Source organism: Prionailurus viverrinus, chromosome A2 (genome assembly GCF_022837055.1).
Source record: "Prionailurus viverrinus isolate Anna chromosome A2, UM_Priviv_1.0, whole genome shotgun sequence".
Classification (NCBI taxonomy): Eukaryota; Metazoa; Chordata; class Mammalia; order Carnivora; family Felidae; genus Prionailurus; species Prionailurus viverrinus.
Genome location: NC_062562.1, coordinates 80,987,709 through 81,008,477, shown reverse-complemented (window position 1 = coordinate 81,008,477; position 20,769 = coordinate 80,987,709). Strand labels below are relative to the sequence as shown.

The window sequence follows — 20,769 nt, the reverse complement described above, 5'->3', positions numbered from 1 at the left end:
CTGACCAAATACCCCTATTCTTCCGGTTCTTACTACCACAGCCCCACCTCACTGTTTATTCATTATTCATTTATTCTACAAATATCTACTGCCTTTACAACCTCATTGAGCCCTCCGATTCCTTTACTTCTCTTGTCAATCCCCACTTCTAGAGCCATCCAGGCCTCCATTCCTTTCCCAACCAGTCAGATCCATTGTGCCTCACATCATCTGCACCCCAGACACTCTCTTGCCAACATCTTAGATTCCCTTGCTTCAGCCCAGGAGAATAGAATAATCAAGAGAAGGGAAGAATATAGTGTGTTGCGGGGCAAAGGTGAGAGGAATAATGTATCAGAGGCAGCTCACTGTCCACTAAAAGTCATGCTCCCCTGGACACAGAACAGAATCATTGCTGGTAGGCAGCTGTCCCATCTAGAATTATATTTCCAGCATGCCCTGCCCCACCCCAATGTATCTATGTGGAGTTTTCACTCAGAGAATGTGAGTGGAAGTGATATATCATTTCCAGGCCAAGACTATTAAGAAGTAGTTGTGCCTTCTTTACTCTGCTTTCTCCCTTCAATCAGCTCTAAATTGATGCCCAAGGTCACCTAAGAAGGCTTGTGGGAATAGCAGAGCTTCTGTGCCAACCAGAAATACTCACAATAAGCTGATACACACATGAGGAAACAAATTCTATAGTTTCAAGTTACTGAAAGTTGGCAGGTTTATATGGTAGCACCTAGCAATTCATTAGGAAATTTAAAGTGTGAAAGCAGAGACATTAAAACAATCATTGACAGTGTATGTTTTATGTTAGGTGGTTTTTCCTCTATGATTGCTGCCAATTAGTCCTGCAAGAATTATGGAGGACTAATACATTTATGATACTTTGTACCTCAGGACTCTTTTCATATTTCAAATATTTTATTTTTTTTCACGTCTAAGTTTATTTATTTATTTTGAGAGAGAGAGAGAGAGAGAGAGCAATCAGGAGAGGGGCAAAGAGAGCAGAAGAGAGAGAATCCTAAGCAGGCTCTGCACTGTCAGCACAGAGCCCAACGCAGGGCTCGAATTCACAAACCGTGAGATCATGACCTGAGCTGAAACCAAGAGTCAGATGCGTAACCAACTGAGCCACCCAGGTGCCCCTTAAAAATGTTAAAGAAAAATTATGAACTTGTTACTTTAAAATATAATTTTAAAGTGTGCTTTTTTTTTCCCACATTATGACCAATCACCTGACAATGCCTCACGCTTTCAGTCTTTCACCTAGGGCTGCCACTTCTCTGCATACTTCTTGATGTGTCTTCATAGGTCTGTTCTGTTCCTGAAGTGCTGCAAACATAGGCTCCTGGATTATGTAAAATATGCCAGGAAACCTAAATACTATCACTTTGGATAATCTAAGGAGCAAATGTCGCTTACATAATGAGTGATGGGGTGAGGGGATATGATTAGAACGCACACTTAAGCCAACGAGAAGGCACAACGCAGAGACATGAGGAAAAGCGGGAGTAGGGACAATGGAGAAGAGAAATATAAGATTAAAGGAAGGATGGAAAGGAATAGAGAACTGAAAGAAATAAGCAACCACCCAGAAGCAGGAGAGACAATAAGTAAAAGCACTAAACGGGAACTATCAACAAAATGAAAGGCAATCTCCTGAATGGGAGAAAGTATCATGTATCTGATAAGGGGTTAATACCCCAAATCAAAAAGAATTCATACAACTCAATAACAATAGCAGCAACAACAACAAACTCTGATTTTAGGACCCAAACAGACATTTTTCCAAGGGAGACACATAGATGGTCAACAGGTATACGAAAAGATGCCCAGCATCAATAATCATCTGGGAAATGCAAATCAACACTGCAATGAGATATCACCTCACACCCATCAGAAGGGCCAGTACCAAAAAGACAGGAAATAACACATGTTGGCAAGGATTTGGAGAAAAGAGAATCCTTGAACATTGTTGGTAGGAATGTAAACTGATGTCGCTACCATGGAAAACAGTATAAAGTTTCCTCAAAAAATTAAAAATAGAATGACTATGTGATCCAGCAATTCTGCTTCTGGGTATTTATCCGAAGAAAACAAAAACACCAATCTGAAAAGATACATGCACCCTCATGTTCACTGCATCATTATTTATAATAACCAAGACATGTAAATAGCCGAAGTGTCCATCAATGAATGAATGATGGATAAAGAAATGTAACACACACACACACACACACACACACACACACACACACACACAACACACACAAAGGAATATTATTCAGCCACAAAAAAGAATAAAATCTGCCATTTTCAATAATATGGATGGACCTTGAGGACATTATGCTGTGAAATAAGTCAGACAGAGAACGAAAAATACTGTATGATATACATGGAACCCCCCCCAAAAAAATCTAACGAAATGTAGCTACAGAGAATAGACTGGTGGTTGCCAGAGGAGAAGAGGTTGAGGAATTGGAAAAAATGGGTGAAGGGAGTCAAAAGATACAAACTGCCAGTTATACAATAAATATGTCATGGGGATGTAAGGCACAGCATGGTGACTATAGTTAATAACAACATACTGAACAGTTGAAAGTTGCTAAGAGAATCAATCTTCAAGTCCTCATCACAAGAAAAAAATGTTATAACTAAGTATGATGGTGAAGGTTTGCTAGACGTTTTGTGGAGATTATTTTGCAATATATGCAAATATGAAACATTATATGTTGCACACCTGAGCCTAATATGCTATATGTCAACTCTACCTCAACTTAACATGTTTAAAAAGAGAAAAAGGAAATGAGCAACCACTAGAGACAGAGACAGAGAGAAAATAAGTAAAAGCACCAAAGAAGGACTTAAAAGAGGAATTTAAGAAGGAAGATCTAAAAGTAAAAAGAAGTGGGACAGGGCAGAAATGGGGGAAAGAGAAGAAAATAAAAGGAAAAGTAAGGAGTACCCATAAAAGTCATCATGTCTCTCACCAGCCTCGTGTCATTAGTCCACCAGCTAAGCATCCCTCTCTCCCTCCCTTGTCCTCCCTCACTGCCCCAGCACCTGTCTCTTCCCCAGGAATGGGTCTTGTGCAGAAACTCCAGGGGAATGTCAACATATCCATCTACGAGACTTCCCTTTTTCCCAAATAAAAAATGTGTTACTAAGTGCTTCTATTATATACAAGGTAACTTAAGATTTGATTTTTTAAAATTTCTGGTACCAAACCACTTAAAAACTTTTTAGGTTCATTGATTTTTTAAAATTTCTGGTACCAAACCACTTAAAAACTTTTTAGGTTCAAGCATGTATTCTTTTTTTTAAAAAATGACTTCAGTTCAACAAGTCTTTGCAGCCCTTCAAGATTATGATTCATTTTCCTTTTTTTTCACGCCCTAGCATATAAATTAGGATGTCATTTAATACTAAAATCACTAGGTCTTGCCAGCCTAATAGTTCCTTTTCCAGTACAGACTCATACTATCACTCTGAAACTAAGATCGCTTTGGGAAATTCCTATCATGTCCACAGGAAGTAACACAGCTCAGAATATACCTGCAATCAGGGTGAATGGGTGGCTCAGTCAGTTAAGTGGCCAACTCTTGGCTTTGGCTCAGGTCATGGTCTCACAGTTTGTGGGATCAAGGCCCACATCAGACTCTGCGCTGACAGCTTAGAGCCTGCTTGGGATTCTCTCTCTTCTTCTCTCCCTTTCTCTCTGCCTCTCTCTCTCGCTTTGAAAATAAATAAACTTAAATATATATATGTATATATATGTATATATATACATATATATACATATATATATATATAAATCTGTACAATTGATAAGTAAATTAAGTGACTCCTCATCATCAGACTTATTTTAAGCAGACTAGTAAAATGGAATAAAACAACTAACACTGCACTGATCCTCCTTCCTTCATTCTTTGAAGATGGCCTTTGAAGACTAAAGTATGGCTGAGTTCTGAATATAAGGGAATATTATGAAATTAAAATTCCTATTTGTGATAACCACTTCCAGAACCTTAAGTGTGTTAAGTGTTAAGTGTGTGTACCAGGATCAAAATGTTCCTGCTACAAAGTTTTCTTTACTCATTTTCATTTATTTCAAAAGAAATTAGCAAACATATTCTTCATTTCCTCCATAATCTATAAAACCATAGTTTTACCAAGTGTTCTATCATCTTCCTATCTTTTGAACAATTCAACATTTTATTATTCAGAGAACTTCTACATTCTACATGACTTTTTTCTTTACCTACAGCATACTCTTCACTGCAATGAAGATTTTGCAAAAAAACAAAAAAAAGTTTTAATAAAAAGTATGCATTCATAAAGGAAAAACTGAGTTTTTAGCTTTTGCCCAGTGATTAAGACTCCCCAAACAAATGAAATTTTGTTTATTTATTTATTTTTTAATACTGTATTGTTCCTTTTTTATGTTTGTTTATTTTTTTAATTTAATGTTTATTTATTTTTGAGAAAGAGACAGAGCACAAGCAGGGGAGAGGCAGAGAGAGAGGGAGACACAGAATCTGAAGCAGGCTCCAGGCTCCAAGCTGTCAGGTCATAGCCTGATGTGGGGCTCGAACCCACGAGCGGTGGGATCATGACCTGAGCCGAAGTCGGATGCTCAACCGGCTGAGCGACCTGGGTGCCCCAATTTTATTTTTGAGAGAGAAAAAGAGAGACAGCACAAGCTAGTAGTGGAGGGGCAGAGAGAGGAAAGAGAGAGAATCCCAAGCAGGCCCTGCACTGTCAATTCAGGGTCTAACGCAGGGCTCAAACCCATGAACCTTGAGATCATGACCTGAGCCAAAATCAAGAGTCCAATACTTAACTGACTAAGCCACCCAGGCACCCCACAAATGGAATTTTAAAGCACTTAAATCTTCAGGCAATGTGTATTAAATGCTTGGCACTATCTACTCATTCATTAATCTAAATGAAAAAATTAAAAACAGTTTTAAAAGCATGCTATTCTTTAATTAAAAATGTTAACTTTAAGAAATAGTTTAATGGATGTGTTTTCAAATACTTGTGAAGAATAGCAAAATGGTAACTCCTGCACTGACAAAAACAAAGAAATTGGCAGTCAAGCTTTTATTTTCTTCTTTGTGAATCTCCAGCAAGCTACCCATTTCACACACTCAAGTCCTAACTCTAATAAGCAGAAAAACACAGAGGCGGCTATGGTCCAATTTCATGAGGATATTTTAAGGTTGAGAAAGCCCATGCAATTATTAGGATCAAGAGAAAAGCAAATTAACAAAGCCTCCAATCTTATGTGTTAACAGCAGAGTAGAAACCAGCAGTTGGTGTTTCTAATATTTAGCACCAAAGAAACACTCTTTAATGGAATGACTGTCCACCTTCAGCACTAGAACACTGGCTAAAGGTCACACAGTCTTTACTCTACCCATGCTCTTCTCTGGCTCAGCGACGTAATCTTTACAAGATGTGTTTGTTTGTTTGTTTGTTTGTTTGTTTAATTTACGAGAGAACTTTGTCTGCAAACTTTCTTGACCAACACTGACTTGGCATCAATGCATCAGTTAATTAACTCTTAACAGATTCTTCTAGATAAGACTGCCACACCAATATTTTATCTTCCTGTTAATTAGTAATTATGCACTGGCAAGAAAAACAGTGTTTCTTTCCAATTATCCCAGAATTCAGTGATTATTTAAACTTGACTAATTAGCATTAGAGGGCTGTACATCTTCTGGGCAAATTGTGTTTGATAATCCCTATTAAAATATACATGGTGGTTGTTGACTTGTAACAAGAAAAAAAAAGTGGCAGTTCAAAGGGTATTAGATACAGCACAAGGCAAATGGGGGCCCATTAAAATTTCCCCAACTACTCTAATGAGAATGCCGAGGGTCATTTCTGCCTAGTTTACCATCTGTTTGGTTTCTGGCATGTGTCTCTGGTGTGAAGGGAGTGAAGCCCATTTGGCTTATCACAGCGTAATCCGGGAGTCTGAAGCAATTTCACTCGCTTATAAAGTGGCACATTCAAATCAGACGCTTGCACACATGGGATGAAAAACTTTTAAGTGTAAAAATGATGCCACATTAATGGAAAATGCCCCGACTTTTTTAAAACAAGCAGGAAGTGGTTGATGAGAAGCTTTGAGCAATGTTGTATATGAACTCTAATATCTGCTTTGTACTCACCCAAAGATTATGAAGATTGAAAAACCGCTACTTAAAAAAAAGAAAAGAAAAATAGCTACTTTGTAGCCTCCATCACCTGGAGCACATTAAAAAGTTAGATTTGCATTAGGACAGGCAATGACTTCCTTAGGACACAGAAAGCAATAACCATGAAAGAAAAAAATGAAAAGCTGAAGTTCATCAAAATTTAAAACTTCTACACATCGTACGATACAACTGAGGAAAAGAATAGGCAGGTCACAGGTGGGACAATTTACTCACAAAACATATATCAGATAATGGACTAGCATCCAGGATATATTAAAACCCTTGTAATTTAATAATAAGAAGGCAACTCAACTTTTCATGTTTATTTATTTTTGAGAGAGAGACAGAGAGAGTGTGTGTGTGAAGGGGTAGGGGCAGAGAGAGAGGGAGACAGAATCCGAAGCAGGCTCCAGGCTTGAGCTGTCAGCACAGAGCCCGATGCGGGGCTCGAACTCGAGAACTGCAAGATCATGACCTGAGCAGACACTTAACCCACCCGCCCCACAACTCAACTTTTTAAAGTGGGCATAAGATTCGAACAGATACTTGACAATAAGCACATGAAAAGGTGCTCAACATCAGTCAGTTGGGGAAGGCAAATTTAAACCACACTGAGATACTACCACATACTCGCCAAAATGTCTAAAATAAAAACACAGACAACACCAAAAGTGGATAAAGATGCAGAGCAACTGCAACGCTAACAGTATGTTGGTGACGGCACAAAAAGTACAACCATTCTGGGAAAAGGTCTGGCAGCTTCTCATACAACAAGACCCAACAATTTCACTGTTAAGTATTTACCCAACAAAAATGAAAACATATATTCACAAAAAGACTTGTACAACTATGTACATATAGCAGCAATATGCACAGTAACTGAAAACAAGAACAACCCAGGTCAACAGGAATGCTACAAAGGAATACTACTCGGCAATAACAAATTACTGACACACACAACACGGAAAAATATTATGCTGAGTGGGGGCGCCTGGTTGGCTCAGTCAGTTAAGCAGCTGACTGTTGATTTCAGCTCAGGTCATGATCCCAGGATCATGGGATCGAGCCCTGTGTCAGGCTCCATGGGGAGCATGGAGCCTGATTGGGATTTTCGTCCTGCCCCTCTGCCCTTCTCCCCTGCTCTTGCTCGCTCGCTCTCTCTCTCTCAAATAAAATTTAAAAAAATATATTATGCTAAGTGAAAGAAGCTTTATACAAAAGGGTACATATTCCATGACTGCATTTATACAAAGTTCCACAACAGGCACACTAATCTATGGTGGAATGAAATAAAAATTGGTTGCCTTTGGCAAATGAAACCGAGAGTTGATGGAGGAGAGACATGAGGTGATGTTCTATAATTTTTTTTTAATTTTTTTTGCTGAGAGAGACAGACACAGTGTAAGTAGGGGAGGGGCAGAGAGAGAAGGAGGCAGAGAATCCCAAGCAGGCTCCTCACTGTCAGTACGGAGCCAGATGAGGGACTTGAATTCATAAAACTGTGAGATCATGACCTGAGCCAAAACCAGGAGTTGGATGCTTAACCAGCTGAGCCATCTAGGTGCCCCAGTGATTTTATATATTTTGATAAGGGTTTGAGTTAACACAGGTTTGTGTATTTATCAAATCTAACCTCATATACCCCTAAGGATTGTGCATTGCAGTGTATCCAAATTTTACCGAGCTCATGGGTGCTCACTGTAAAATTCTTTCAAGTTTGATGTGCGCTTCAAATTATTCACAATGGAGTGTTAAAAAAATAGATTGAGATATTTCTGTCAAATCCCTACTACATTATATAGCAGTTCAAGGGCGCCTGGGTGGCTTAGTCAGTTAAGCATCCAACTTCGGCTCAGGTTCATGGGTTCAAGCCCCACATCGGGCTCTGTGCTGACAGCTCAGAGCCTGGAGCCTGCAATAGATTCTGTGTCCCCTTCTCTCTCTGCCCCTCCCAGCTCATGCTCTGCCTCTCTCTCTCTCTCAAAAAAGAAACATTAAAAAAATACAATAAAATAACATCAGTTCATTAGATGAATACCTACACATAATATAAAATCATGTAAATATAACTATGATAGCATTTCTTTCACTAGCTCATTTGTTTACATCAGCCTTGTACATGGAGGAGTAGGTACCACTACTTTTGTGCCTGATTTTTGTACTTCCACAAATGTGCTTACCTAGTGTGTTCCTGTATGTGCATTTATTTATCTAGGGTGTGCCCTGAAATCTGTTTATTCCATTTGAACCTGCTATTATCTTAATATAATGTCATTAAGCGCTCTATAAGCTATGATAAAAAATGAGCACTTCTAAGCCATTTGTTGTATATATACTAACTTGGATGCTTTGGACAGACTTGATAAAAAGAACCTACACAGGTGTTTTCTCAAAATATGGTTAAAAAGGTACCTGTAAAAGGTTGAAAAAACCCCACAAATATCTAGAATGCTGCATTAAGAATTCTTTGCAAGTCTGTTTATGTTCTTGATCCATTTTAAAGACACTAAAACTGGAAATGAGGTTTATGTGGGGGGAAGGAGTAGTGGAATTCCAATGAAAACTAGCAAATTTATTGCCCAACCATCCTACTTACTATCAAAACCTATACAAGTACTCCGAGTCACCCTCTCCCTAGCCCAGATTCTACCATAGGATGGATTGCCTTTTTAAACACTATGTTGTTTAATCATTCATAGAAACTAAACAATAAACATGTCTAACCAATTTCTTTCAGCTGACTCAATACAAATACTGATCATGTCAAATAAGAGGGTTTCTATAGTTTCTTTAGTAGGTGAATGTGGGTGTGTATTGGGGAACAAAATTTATAAACTATGTGTCAGTATGTGTGTATGTGTGTGTAGTTTGTGTGCGTGTGTGTATACATATGGTTATCTCAATTGTACTGTAACCATTTTCTCATGCCATTATTATTTTAAAATATCACTTTAATGGTAGCATATTATTTTTTAAAAAGTTCTTGATTTGGATGTAGTTGATGCACAACATAACATTAGTTTCAGAGTACAAAATAGTTATTCATCTTCTCTATGCATTATGTTGTGCTAACCAGTGTAGCTACCATCTGTCACCATACAGTGCTGTTACAATATCACTGACTATATTCCTTGTGCTGTGCCTTTTATTCCTGTGACTTATTCATCCCCTAACTGGAAGCCTGTATCTCCCACAACCCTTCACCCAAGTGTTGCCCATTTGCCCATTCCCGTTCCTTCTGGAAACCATTTGTTCTCTGTAATTTTAAGTCTGATTCTGCTTTTTATTCTTCTTTTTTGTTTTTAGATTCCACATATGAGTGAAAACATATGGTATTTGTTTCTCAGTCTGACTTATTTCATTTAGCATAATACCCTCTAAGTTCGTCCATGTTGTCACAAATGGCAAAAAAAAACACCTCATCCTTTTTTAGAGCTACATAATAGTTGTGTGTGTGTGTTTGTGTGTGTGTGTGTGTGTGTGTGTGTGTGTGTGTGTGTGTATGCCATCTTCTTTATTCATCAATTGAGGAATACTTGGGTTGCTACTATATATTGACTATTGTAAATAATGCAGTGTCAACATATTATTCCTTCCTACTAATACTCTAGTTTATTTTACCATTATCTTTTATTGACATTTAGATTATTTTCAAATTTTTCCTAACATAAATAGTACCCTGGTAAACAGTCACATGCATCAACCTTTGTCTGTATTTCTGTTTTTTCTTTATGATAGATTCCCCAAAGTAAAAGAACTGTGTCAAAATATGTGAAAATTTTAATTGCTTTGTTTACATACTGCCGAATTATTTTCTAGATAACCAATATATACTCACATCAACAATAAATACCTATTCTCCAGCACTGGTACCAGAATTAAGTAAACATGATTTTAAACATCTTTGCCAGATTAAAAAAAATTTTAATTGCAAAAAATTTAAAGCTTCATAATTGTTTTAATTATGCATTTTTATTAGCAGTGAGTTGAATATTTTCTTCATATTTACTGGACATTTGTCTCTCTTCTTTTACAAATGGTTTGAGTTTTTGCTAATTTTCTGTTAGGATATTAGGGTATTGATTGATTTTTTTTTTGGCTGTATAAGGCCAAAAGCCTCTTTATACCTCAGGCAAAATGTTTTTCATCTTTTTTTTTAAATAGCATTTTTTATTAAACAAATCGTTCTGAGCTGTCAGAAAATTAGAAAACAGAGAGGAAACCTTTAGATGTTCTAAGTTTAAATCTTTCTTACAGTCCAGGGATTCAAAAAATCAATTTAGTAAGGGGCACCTACTTGGTTTAGTCAGTTAAGTGTCCAACTCTTGATATCAGATCAGGCCATGAACTCACAGTCATGAGATCGAGCCCTGTGTTGGGCTCTGTGCTGACAGTTCAAAGCCTGCTTGGGATTTTCTCTCTCCTCTCTGCCCCTTTCCTGCTCTCTGTCTCTCTAAATAAACATATTAAAATGTTTAAAAAATCAATTTAGTCAGGATGGACTATTCTTCTATCACTTCACTATTAATCTAAAAATATAGAAGAAATAACAAGTGTTGTCAAGGATATAGATAAATTGGGAATCCGTGTACTTCTGCTGGGACTATAAAATGGAAAACAGTTTGGCAGTGCCTCAAAAATTAAACATAAATTACCACATGACCCAGTAATTCCATTCCTAGGTCTACACACAAGAGAATTTAAAACACCCACTCACGGGGCACCTGGGTGGCTCAATTGGTTCAGTGGCCGAGCCTGCTTGGGATTCTCTCTCTCTCTCTCTCTCTCTCTCTCTCTGCCCTCCCTTGCTCATGCTCTATAAATAAATAAATAAATAAATGAATAAATACATAAAATGTATGTGCACACAAGAAACTTCTACACAAATGTTCATGGGAGTGTCATTCGTAATAGCCAAAATGGAAACAATCCAAATATCTATCAACAGATGAATGGATAAATAAAATATGGAATATTCAAACAATGGACAGTTATCCAGCCATAAATAAGAATCAATTACTGCATTCTTCACTATGCTTCAGTAAGGATGAACCTTGAAAACATGTCAAGTAAAAGAAGTCAGTCCTAAAGGTCACATACTATATCATTTCATTTATATAAAATGTCCAGAATAGGCAAATACACAGAGACAGAAAGTAGGTTAGTGGCTGCTACGGGATGGGAAGAAAGGGTTTAGAACTGATCGAATTTAATAGGTATAGGGTTCTTTCTGGGGTGATGGAAATGTCTTCAAATTAGTTGGTGGTGATGTTTGCAGAATCACTGGGCTGTCCACTTTGAAATGGTAAGTTTTATATTATGTGAACTCAATCTCAAAAGAAAAGTTTATATTTAAAAAAAATTTTAATGTTTATTTATTTTTGAGGGGGGGGAGAGGGAGAGAGAGAAAAGAGAGAGAGAGAGAGAGAGAGAGAGAGAGAGAGAGAGAGAGAATGAGCAGTGGAGGGGCAGAGAGAGAGGGAGACACTGAATCTGAAGCAGGCTCCAGGCTCTGAGCTGTCGGCACAGAGCCCAATACGGCTTAAACTCAAGAAATATGAGATCATGACCTGAGCCAAAGTCAGACACTTAACCAACTGAACCATCCAGGCACCCCTCAAAAGAAAAGTATATTGAAGATTCTAAGAAGTACTATGTAATTTTGTTTAACCAGCATATTCCAAGCTTTTTTGTACTGCAATACACTTTTGCCATGTAAGACCTATTAACGTACCATAAGACACTAATGATCGCGAGAAGCAGTGTGGGAAAAGGTGCTAACAGTGCAACATTTTAAAATTCATTCTAAGATGTGTCTGATATCATCCCCTTGTTAAAAGTGGAACAAGAAGAAAGAGAGAAAAGGGAGGGGACAGGCTAAGGACCTGGAGGATAAACTTCATCAACCTCATAATTATTCTAGAGCTGCTCATTTGTCCCATTCTCTAGAAACAGAAGGCCAAACCCTGGGTTCTTCCTTATTAGTAACAGATTTCTCTCCATTTTTTGTTATTAGTGTTAACACTGGTATTGGATCACACAGACTAAAAGTGCAGTTAAAAAAGAATCTTCTCATAATGCAAATAACTAATTTTTTTTTTAATGGGAGAAGGAGCCAATGCAATGGCTAGTCTTTATTGGAAAGAAGAAACTTTATAGCACATTTTGAGTAAGTTAGTGCAAAGGCTCAGTGGGCCAAGTGATGGGGCACCAGCTTGTAATGGGTTCCACAGCTAGGGCATCGCTGGGCCTCGCCTTTGTGCAGCCAGAACCAGATGACAGCACTATTGTCCTCTTCACAGATGCAGCCCACAATTCGCTTGTCAGTGATGGATGGCACTAAATTAGGGTCTTCCTTGGTGCCTGAAGCTGCTTTTGGGGCTAGCATATTGTATGGGTCCAGTCCCTTCCGAGCAGCCATCATGACCTCCCTCTCCAGCCCAGTTGCCTGCTCATCATCAGTAGGAACACCGCCTCCAGATGCTCCAGATGCCATGGAGCGCACTGCGGCGACTCCATTGGGACCACGGACCCTGAGGGCCTGCGCGGCCAGCGATCCAACTCCACGAAGTAACCTTGAAGCCATCACGCCCGCTACAAACAGCAGCACTCGATAACTAATTATTTTAAAAAGAAAACCGTTAAGGATAAACAAAACGTCTTCCCAGAACACGATCTCTGATAGCTCCATTTATTTTACTTTTAAGTTGCAATTTACCAGAATTCATGTGGAGAGGCACTGTTCTGAAGAAGAACCAGAAATAACATAATTAACTAGATAATAGCAACAACATGGTTCCGATGTATGAAAACATGTGGAAGGAAAAGCAGGAGAAAAGCTCAGTCTGAACTTTTACCAAAATATTAACAACTTTGCTATTCTGTTTTCCAAAATGGCAACTCCCACACCAGCAAATATCTTTCCATTCAGACATTCAGAGTCCTGAAAACAGTAATTTAGTTGTGTGCTTGCCTCAGAGAGCAGCCTACACATCTATTAGGCGACATGCAAAGCTCAGCATCAGAGGGTTGAATACAAACTACAGAACAGAAGACAAGAGTGGAAACAGAACCAGCATTTGGTGAAGTGCCGTTATTGGACGCCTACATCTCATCTATTTTCAAGTTCATAGGCTGCATCCACAGCTATTTTCTAGGCGATGCCAAGAATTTACTTTCACCACTTTTTTTTAATACTTCAAAGATTATTATCAGAATTATTTCTAGGAATAAATTACATTATAAAATTATTTTAAGTTGTTCTTAGATTTAACTGCCAAAAAAGAATCAAGAGTATTTATAAATCAATTACTGTGAACATGGGACATAAACTCTTTTATCATTATCTAGATACCCAAAAGGAGGACTGGAAAACTTCAAGAGTAACCACATTACAAGCAAAATTAACTGCTAGATCAGAGTCAGAATTCCAAGTTTATTCCCTTAAGCATATACTTCCATCTTTTTTCCTGTTAAAATGGACAGTGTAGCATATTACGGAAAGTGTCACTCTTCTAGAAAACAGTATCTCTTGGGGCGCCTGGGTGGCGCAGTCGGTTAAGCGTCCGACTTCAGCCAGGTCACGATCTCGCGGTCCGTGAGTTCGAGCCCCGCGTCGGGCTCTGGGCTGATGGCTCAGAGCCTGGAGCCTATTTCCGATTCTGTGTCTCCCTCTCTCTCTGCCCCTCCCCCGTTCATGCTCTGTCTCTCTCTGTCCCAAAAATAAAATTAAAAAAAAAAAAAAAAAAAAAAAGAAAACAGTATCTCTTATCAGTAAAGACCCATGATTCCTAAGTGGTTTTTAAAAGTATCATTTAAAACAGAAAGAGCAAAATATTCCTGATTCTGTCTTCATCTGCTAAGGGATAAGACCTCATTTACATAAACCTATTTTCCAGAATTATTTTTAAAACTTTGACATGTCAGAAAGTACCCCACATAAAAACCTACTGCTCTGTCCTTGTTTGTTCAGTGCTGTTTGGGGGGCAAGTATCTTCTTTAATAAGGTTCCATTTGCCAGACAGAAAAGTCTCTTCACAATCTTTCAACACTGACAGACAAAATTATAACAAAATAATCTCAAAAACCCTAACTTCCCATAGCACAGTGGCAACTTTCATTAGAATCTGCTCTAAAAATGTGACTTTCCTGACAGTCTTATTTATGACATACCATTTTACTTTGATTCTGAGCACATGGATTTGAGCAGGAATAAGGAGGAGAAAGGAATTAGAAGAACTCTTCTTCCTTAGGGATACATCTTTAAAGTACCTACAAGGGTTTCAGGGCACATATCTTATCAGGGCTAAGTTCCTGAATGTTGAATCTGTGGAATGTCCAGAAAAAACTGACAAGCTGCTTCAGGAGCTATGACATGGATGAACTTTACAGGGAGTGTTGTTTTTTTTTTTTTTTCAGCCTAAAGGAAAGAAAACAAATTACTTAATGGCTTTTTAACATACATTTACCTTTTGTAATTACAGAAGAAATTCTATGAGAAAAGCACTGAAGTTGAAGCAAGGGTTGCACACATATACCAGACAACCTTCCTTAATCATCTCACTTGATGTAATCAAGTGAATACATTCCCAAGAAATTATAGAGTCATCACTTCACGGAAGATCTAAGAGAGAAAATAAGAACTTAACTATCATGTATCATTAGGACATTGACCTGCCCTAAGACATGAGCGTGGATGGGACACTCTCTTGAACTTCCTTCCATCTCTTGATTCTAAAGAAGACACTTAATCAATCACTCTCCTATCTAAAGGCATTAGTGCCTGCCACCTCCAGAGAAAAAAACGGACAAAATGGTAGGCAGGATAATAAATGTCCCCAGAACCTATGATGATAAAATGTATGTATGTTTGCATAGTTTTACATATATGTATAGAAGTGTAGGTTTATATGCACGTGTACAGATTCAGAAATATCCTCGAAGTTTAAGACAGTAATATCCGCTCTCTTGTTCATACAGGACACTTGTGCACATACATGCATTTACTGATGTCAGCTCTGGTAGTAAAATACCCTATGAATCCTCAAAATTTATACTGGGTTATTCATTCAATAAATATTTATTGAGCACTTGTTATATGACAGGAGAGTGAAGATGACCAGACCATCTCTTATCCTCAAAGAGGTATAAAGGTTTTAAACAAGTAAATTCAACAGATTATTAGAGATTCTGGTGGAGTTCAGGGAATAGACTGAAGTACGGAGGGCAGAATAGAGAGTTCCATGGAGGTGAGTGTCAGGGAGTAGGGTCACAAAGGCTAAACAGGGGAGGTAAGGCAGGACAAAGGCCCTAAAAGATGGCAGGATGTCCACCTAGCAGAGAGAACCAGAAGGAATTATAAGCACTATAAACAAAGGCATGAAGTTTAAAGCAGCTGGGATTTTGGAACTGTGTGTGGGTTATGATTCATGTAGTGTGTGTGTGTGTGTGTGTGTGTGTGTGTGTGCAGTGAGAATGTATGTGACTAAAGAAATGGCAGGAATTGTTGGGATTGTTATAGGCAGGGTTACAACACAGAGGGCCTTCTTTTATTCAGGATTCTTTTGGTTATAATAGAAACCAGCTCAAGTGGGCTTCGGCTTTAAGGGAAGCTTAAGAACAGGCTATAAAGCTGAGTTTTGTTTTTTGGGTTTTTTTTCCAATGTTTATTTATTTATTTTTAGAGAGAAAGAGAGACAGAGTGTGAGCAGAGGAGGGGGAGAGAGAGAGGGAGACACAGAATCCAAAGCAGGCCCCAGGCTCTGAGCTGTCAGCACAGAGCCTGATGCCGGGCTCGAACCTGTACACCAGGAGATCATGACCTGAGCCGAAGTCAGACGCTCAACCAACTGAGCCACCCAGGTGCCCCAAAGCTGAGTTTTACTTATGGCTTTGCAACTCCCTATGCACGACCTTGGGCAAGTTACCTACCTTTCTCTGTGCCTCAGGTTCTTTATCTACAAAATGAGAATAATTAGTAGGCTTTTTGTTAGGATCAAAAAAGTTAACACCTGCAACACACCTGGCACATAGCAGACGTTTGATAAATGTTAGCTATTTTTATTAGTGTTTCTTAAAACCCAAGAATATCTGAGCCTGATGGGGAGAAAGCCTAAAATCAGAGCCTGGAAAGCTCCAGCACATCAGGCAGCATTCTGTCTGTATCTCCTTCTCCTCTGCCTGCACAATATTCCCCTGAGCCATTGTGGACGATGGGTGCCCAGAGTTCCCAAACGTTTACACATGCCTTGATCTAGCTCATGAAGAGTTGGACTGGGATTGATGAGCCTTGATTCCAAATTCCTGTACTGATAAATTCGATCGATTCAGCTTGGCTTGTGTATCTCACTTGTGGCTTAACCCTTTGTGGGGCCAAAATCATGCCACACTGGCCTATTTCCCTTGAAAGGCAGGAAGGAGGGCAGAGGAGTAATTCCTCTTGATTCTTAGATTTAATCATTTTCAGGTCTAAGCCAGAGAACAGACTAAACAATCTGATCTTCAGAGGTCAGAGCTGCTGTTAAGTACCAAAGGACACTGGTTGTTATAATCGCTTCACATCCTCCTTAAACTTTTCCTATCCCCATTTGCACCACCCTAACTCCTTTTAAGAATCGGGGAACTGACAAAATTCCAACCACCAAGCAAAATGCGGTGTAGCCATACAATGGAATATTACATAACCATAAAAAGGAATGAAGTCCCCGATACCTGCTACAACATGGATGAATGTTGAAAACACGATTCTGAGTAAAAGAAGCCAGAAACAAAAGACCACATACTGTATGATTCTATTTACATGAAATAATAGGCAAATGCATAGAGACAGAAAGCAGATTAATGGTTGTCAGGGACAGTGTGGGGGAAGGAATAGTGAGTGACCACTAAACAGGGATGGAGTTTTTTCCAGAGGTAATGAAACATTCTAAAACTACATAGTGGCGTTGGTTGTTCAACCTTGTGAACATATTGGAAATCACTGAAATGTATACCTTAAAATGGTAACGTTTATGGTATGTGAATTATATTTCAAAAAAAAAGTATCTGAGACCTGGATATGATGTCAGAACAACTGGTTTTACGCGTCACACTTACACCATCTCATGTAATAGCCACTACTCGCCCTTCCTAAGCCTTGATTCCTTACCTAAACATTGGGGCAAGGGCTGAGCCAGGCTCTACCAAAGATCCGTGTCAGCTTTAAATTCTATGGGTAAGAAACTGGGTGCATTGTTTGCCATCCAAACTAAAGTCAGCCTTTCTCTTCCAAATATTCCGCCACTGGAATTATCTTCTCATTCTGTTTGCTATTTTAAAGAAAGAATTCTCACTTCTTTCTGAGGTTTTAAATAATATCTATTTTTAAGCACATATACTAGGCACTTGAATAGATAATTCACTTCATCTACCCAACAATTTTGTGAACTAGACACTTTTGTTACCATTTTACAAATGCAGACACGGAGGCTTAGGGAAAGAAACAATGTGGCCCAAGTTAGCGAGAAGCCGTGCCAGGGGGACGTACAACCTGAGCAGCCTAGCTCTGGAGGTCATGTGATGAACCCCTGCACTGAGCTGCCTTTCTCCACTAACCTTTCTGCCTTTCTCCACTAACTCCTCCACATGGCCCAAATCTCATGCCCCTCAACATTTACTTTAGCAATTTGCCGAGTGACTAATTTAACAGCTTTATATTCATCATGTTCACTATTCTAGTAAGTGATTCTTTTTAGTTATTGGGAAATAATCCCTGATTGTTGTCATATGTCAAATACAAACTACATTATACTATTTCTTTTTTTTAATGTTTATTTTTGAGAAAGAGGTGAGGGGAGGAAGGGGAGAGAGACGGGGACAGAGGACCTGAAGCAGGCTCTGTGCTGATAGCGGAGATCCTGTCACCGGGCTCCAATTCCCAAACCCTGAGATCATGACCTGAGCCGAAGTTGAAACTTAACTGTCTGAGCCACCCAGGTGCCCCTATATTATGCTATTTCTTAATGAAGGTAATGCTGGCATATGCAAGTGGAATTGAGACCAAATTAATGAATTAAGACCAAACTTAGGTTAATACCCAGTAAATAAGAAAAATTAATGACAACTTCAGCTCTTGTCAGCTATGCTCCTGGTACCATTGACTAGAGCAATTTGTTTAATTAACCTAAAGTCTTCTTGTTAATTATAGATAATTTACCATGTCTAATAAAAGGTCATGCCTTTGAAATCCCTACATATGTTTAAAATTCCTCAAGCATGTTACAAAAGCATTTCTTCGTAAAGAGACAGGCAAAATAAACTTAAGAAGAATGAGGAATAATTTAGCTTAATTTAGGCTAGCAAATAAATAGCATTACTAGACAGGACCCTATGTAATGAAGTTGCTAGTGGTTGTCCCTTCTTTACAAATATCAAGACCTAAATATGTGTATGTAGTATTCATAACATGCGTGTGTCTCAAAGTCACAAGGACAGGACACCTAAGACTGAACTGTAGCTGATGCCCAGGGATGTAGGAGTCCTGGTGACAATTAGTAAAGTTGTAAAAGGTTCTACTTAGTTTTAATGTGAAAGATAACCAAAAATTAGCTTAAAGTCTATATTTTTATTTTTAATGACAATAAAGCAAAGTAGTAACAAAAACATGCATCATGACAATGAAACATTAACATACAATCAAAATCTACTGGTAAAGTACCCATTTTTGTTAACTAGTGACCAACATAAGGTTTACAAAAATTGTCAATCTTTCTTAAAACATTTAAATAATTTGTTTTGTAAATATATCCCTATTCATCTAAAGTTAGAGTGTCAAATCACAGTTAGAAAAAGTCAGATCATTGTTAAAAAATTCTGATACCATGTTTAAAAATAATATTGAAAATATTAAATTTTTATGTTAGTTGCTTAATCTCTATTAAAAGCATGACAAGATTGAATGCTTAAGAGCAAAAATCAAAAAGAAAAAATCATGGATCTGTTCACCATATTTTCTGCCCAAACTTGGATTTCATCAAATCTTGCCATTTTAAGAATTTTGTAACTTAACAGTGATTATATCTAGAATTGTATCTAGAATGGCTCATTTCCTTATAGAAAAAGAAACACATAGAAAATTACAACAGTTTACATGAAAAACTGTTAAAATGGCTCACGTATTAGCTGAGAAAAATGATGTAGCACAAAAGTTGAATTTATGCAACATCTAACAATTTGAACTGGGGCCAGCAGACCTGCAAACCCAGTTCTCCGGTTTTAGAGCCAGAATATCAAAAATTGAGTGAAACGCTTTAAAGCCAGAATACTAAATATTGAGTAAAAAGCATTTCAGCCTCTGGAAAAGGAATAATTTTGTATGAAAGGATATTCAAATAGCCCTTCATTGAGCGGCCACAAAGAGCCTTGAAGATTTACATGATTGAGCTGGAATTCAATGCCAAAGACAAGAGGAAGCATTTTTGTTCTGGGATGCACAAAGAGATACCCATAATTAAACATCACTCTTCCCTAGGGCAGCATGTTTTCTTATATTGACAAGCAAAATGAGGTATTTCAAACCATGCATTGCTGGCATACAGTCATCTTTTGCATAGCTATTGTTTTAATGTATTTCTGGCTATTAGGCATTTGTCTATTTTTGGTCAGTGAGGCATGCATTTTAAAGAATTCTGGTTTTGCATAAAAGGCTGTAGTTATGTTAGTGGAATTACATTTATACAACAGTATCTTAAGAATAATTATAGCCTTATTTTGGCTAGTCACACACATATTTTATATTTAAAGTAGAGCGGCTATAACTTTCATGTAATTAGTACAATTGAAATTAACTATAAGTGGAAAAAACTTTCAGAAGTACCTTTTTAGATTCAACTATATGTTCTACTTTGTCTTGTTCAATACAGCTATTTAAACATACCACACACGGATCCTACTATGTTGGGCATTTGCCAAACAAATCAAGTTTGCTTAACATTCCATCAGTCAAGTCAGAGCCTAATGATAGATTATGTATTCAATAACTCTTTTGTTCTAGATCAAAGAATGCCACATTTTTTTCAGCCTGATCCTACCGCAACTACTAACCTACCAAAAAGCAGCAACTCTTACATTTTACCTTCTGTAAGAGTTTCCTCTCCTTTCTTACCTGCACTCTACTCAAATTCAATCTTTTTCATTTTCTTAAATTGTAAAGAATGTGTTAAACTTAAATACCAAAAAAAAAATGTTCTTTTGCTTTTGAAAGTGACCATCTACCTAAGCAGACGTTTTATCTCCTGCTCTCTATTCAAAACATTGCTTATGAAGATTAACTCTGTTTAACAATATGGAGTTATATAATCAAATTTTCTTTTTAAGGTAACTTGCTATTGTCATATAAATCCAGATAAAATTATTTTGATATTACTAGAAACTTAAAAAAGATCTAACTTATCTATCCATCCGTATAAAAATCATGTCCTATAAAAATGCCAATTGACTAATGGGAGACCTGAGCTTTAGTTATGGAAGTTAAACTACCATCCATGGGCTTTGTGTCTAGAAGCCTCTTCAGACCATTAACCTAATGATACTG

General features: G+C 37.9%; 2 protein-coding genes across 2 annotated transcripts in view; both read right to left on the bottom strand.

Moving 5' to 3' along the window:
* RELN (reelin) overlaps positions 1-20,769 on the bottom strand; it is a 535,267-nt gene that overhangs the window by 433,583 nt on the left and 80,915 nt on the right. The window lies entirely within an intron of this gene.
* LOC125161024 (cytochrome c oxidase subunit 5B, mitochondrial-like) lies at positions 12,304-12,804 on the bottom strand. Its single transcript, XM_047850600.1, has one exon. The coding sequence runs from the start codon at positions 12,784-12,786 to the stop codon at positions 12,388-12,390; it is 399 nt and encodes a 132-aa protein (XP_047706556.1). The 5' UTR covers positions 12,787-12,804; the 3' UTR covers positions 12,304-12,387.

Coding starts and splice junctions, on each gene's coding strand:
- LOC125161024 (XM_047850600.1), bottom strand. CDS start 12,786: ATGGCTTCAAGGTTACTTCGTGGAGTTGGATCGCTGGCCGCGCAGGCC.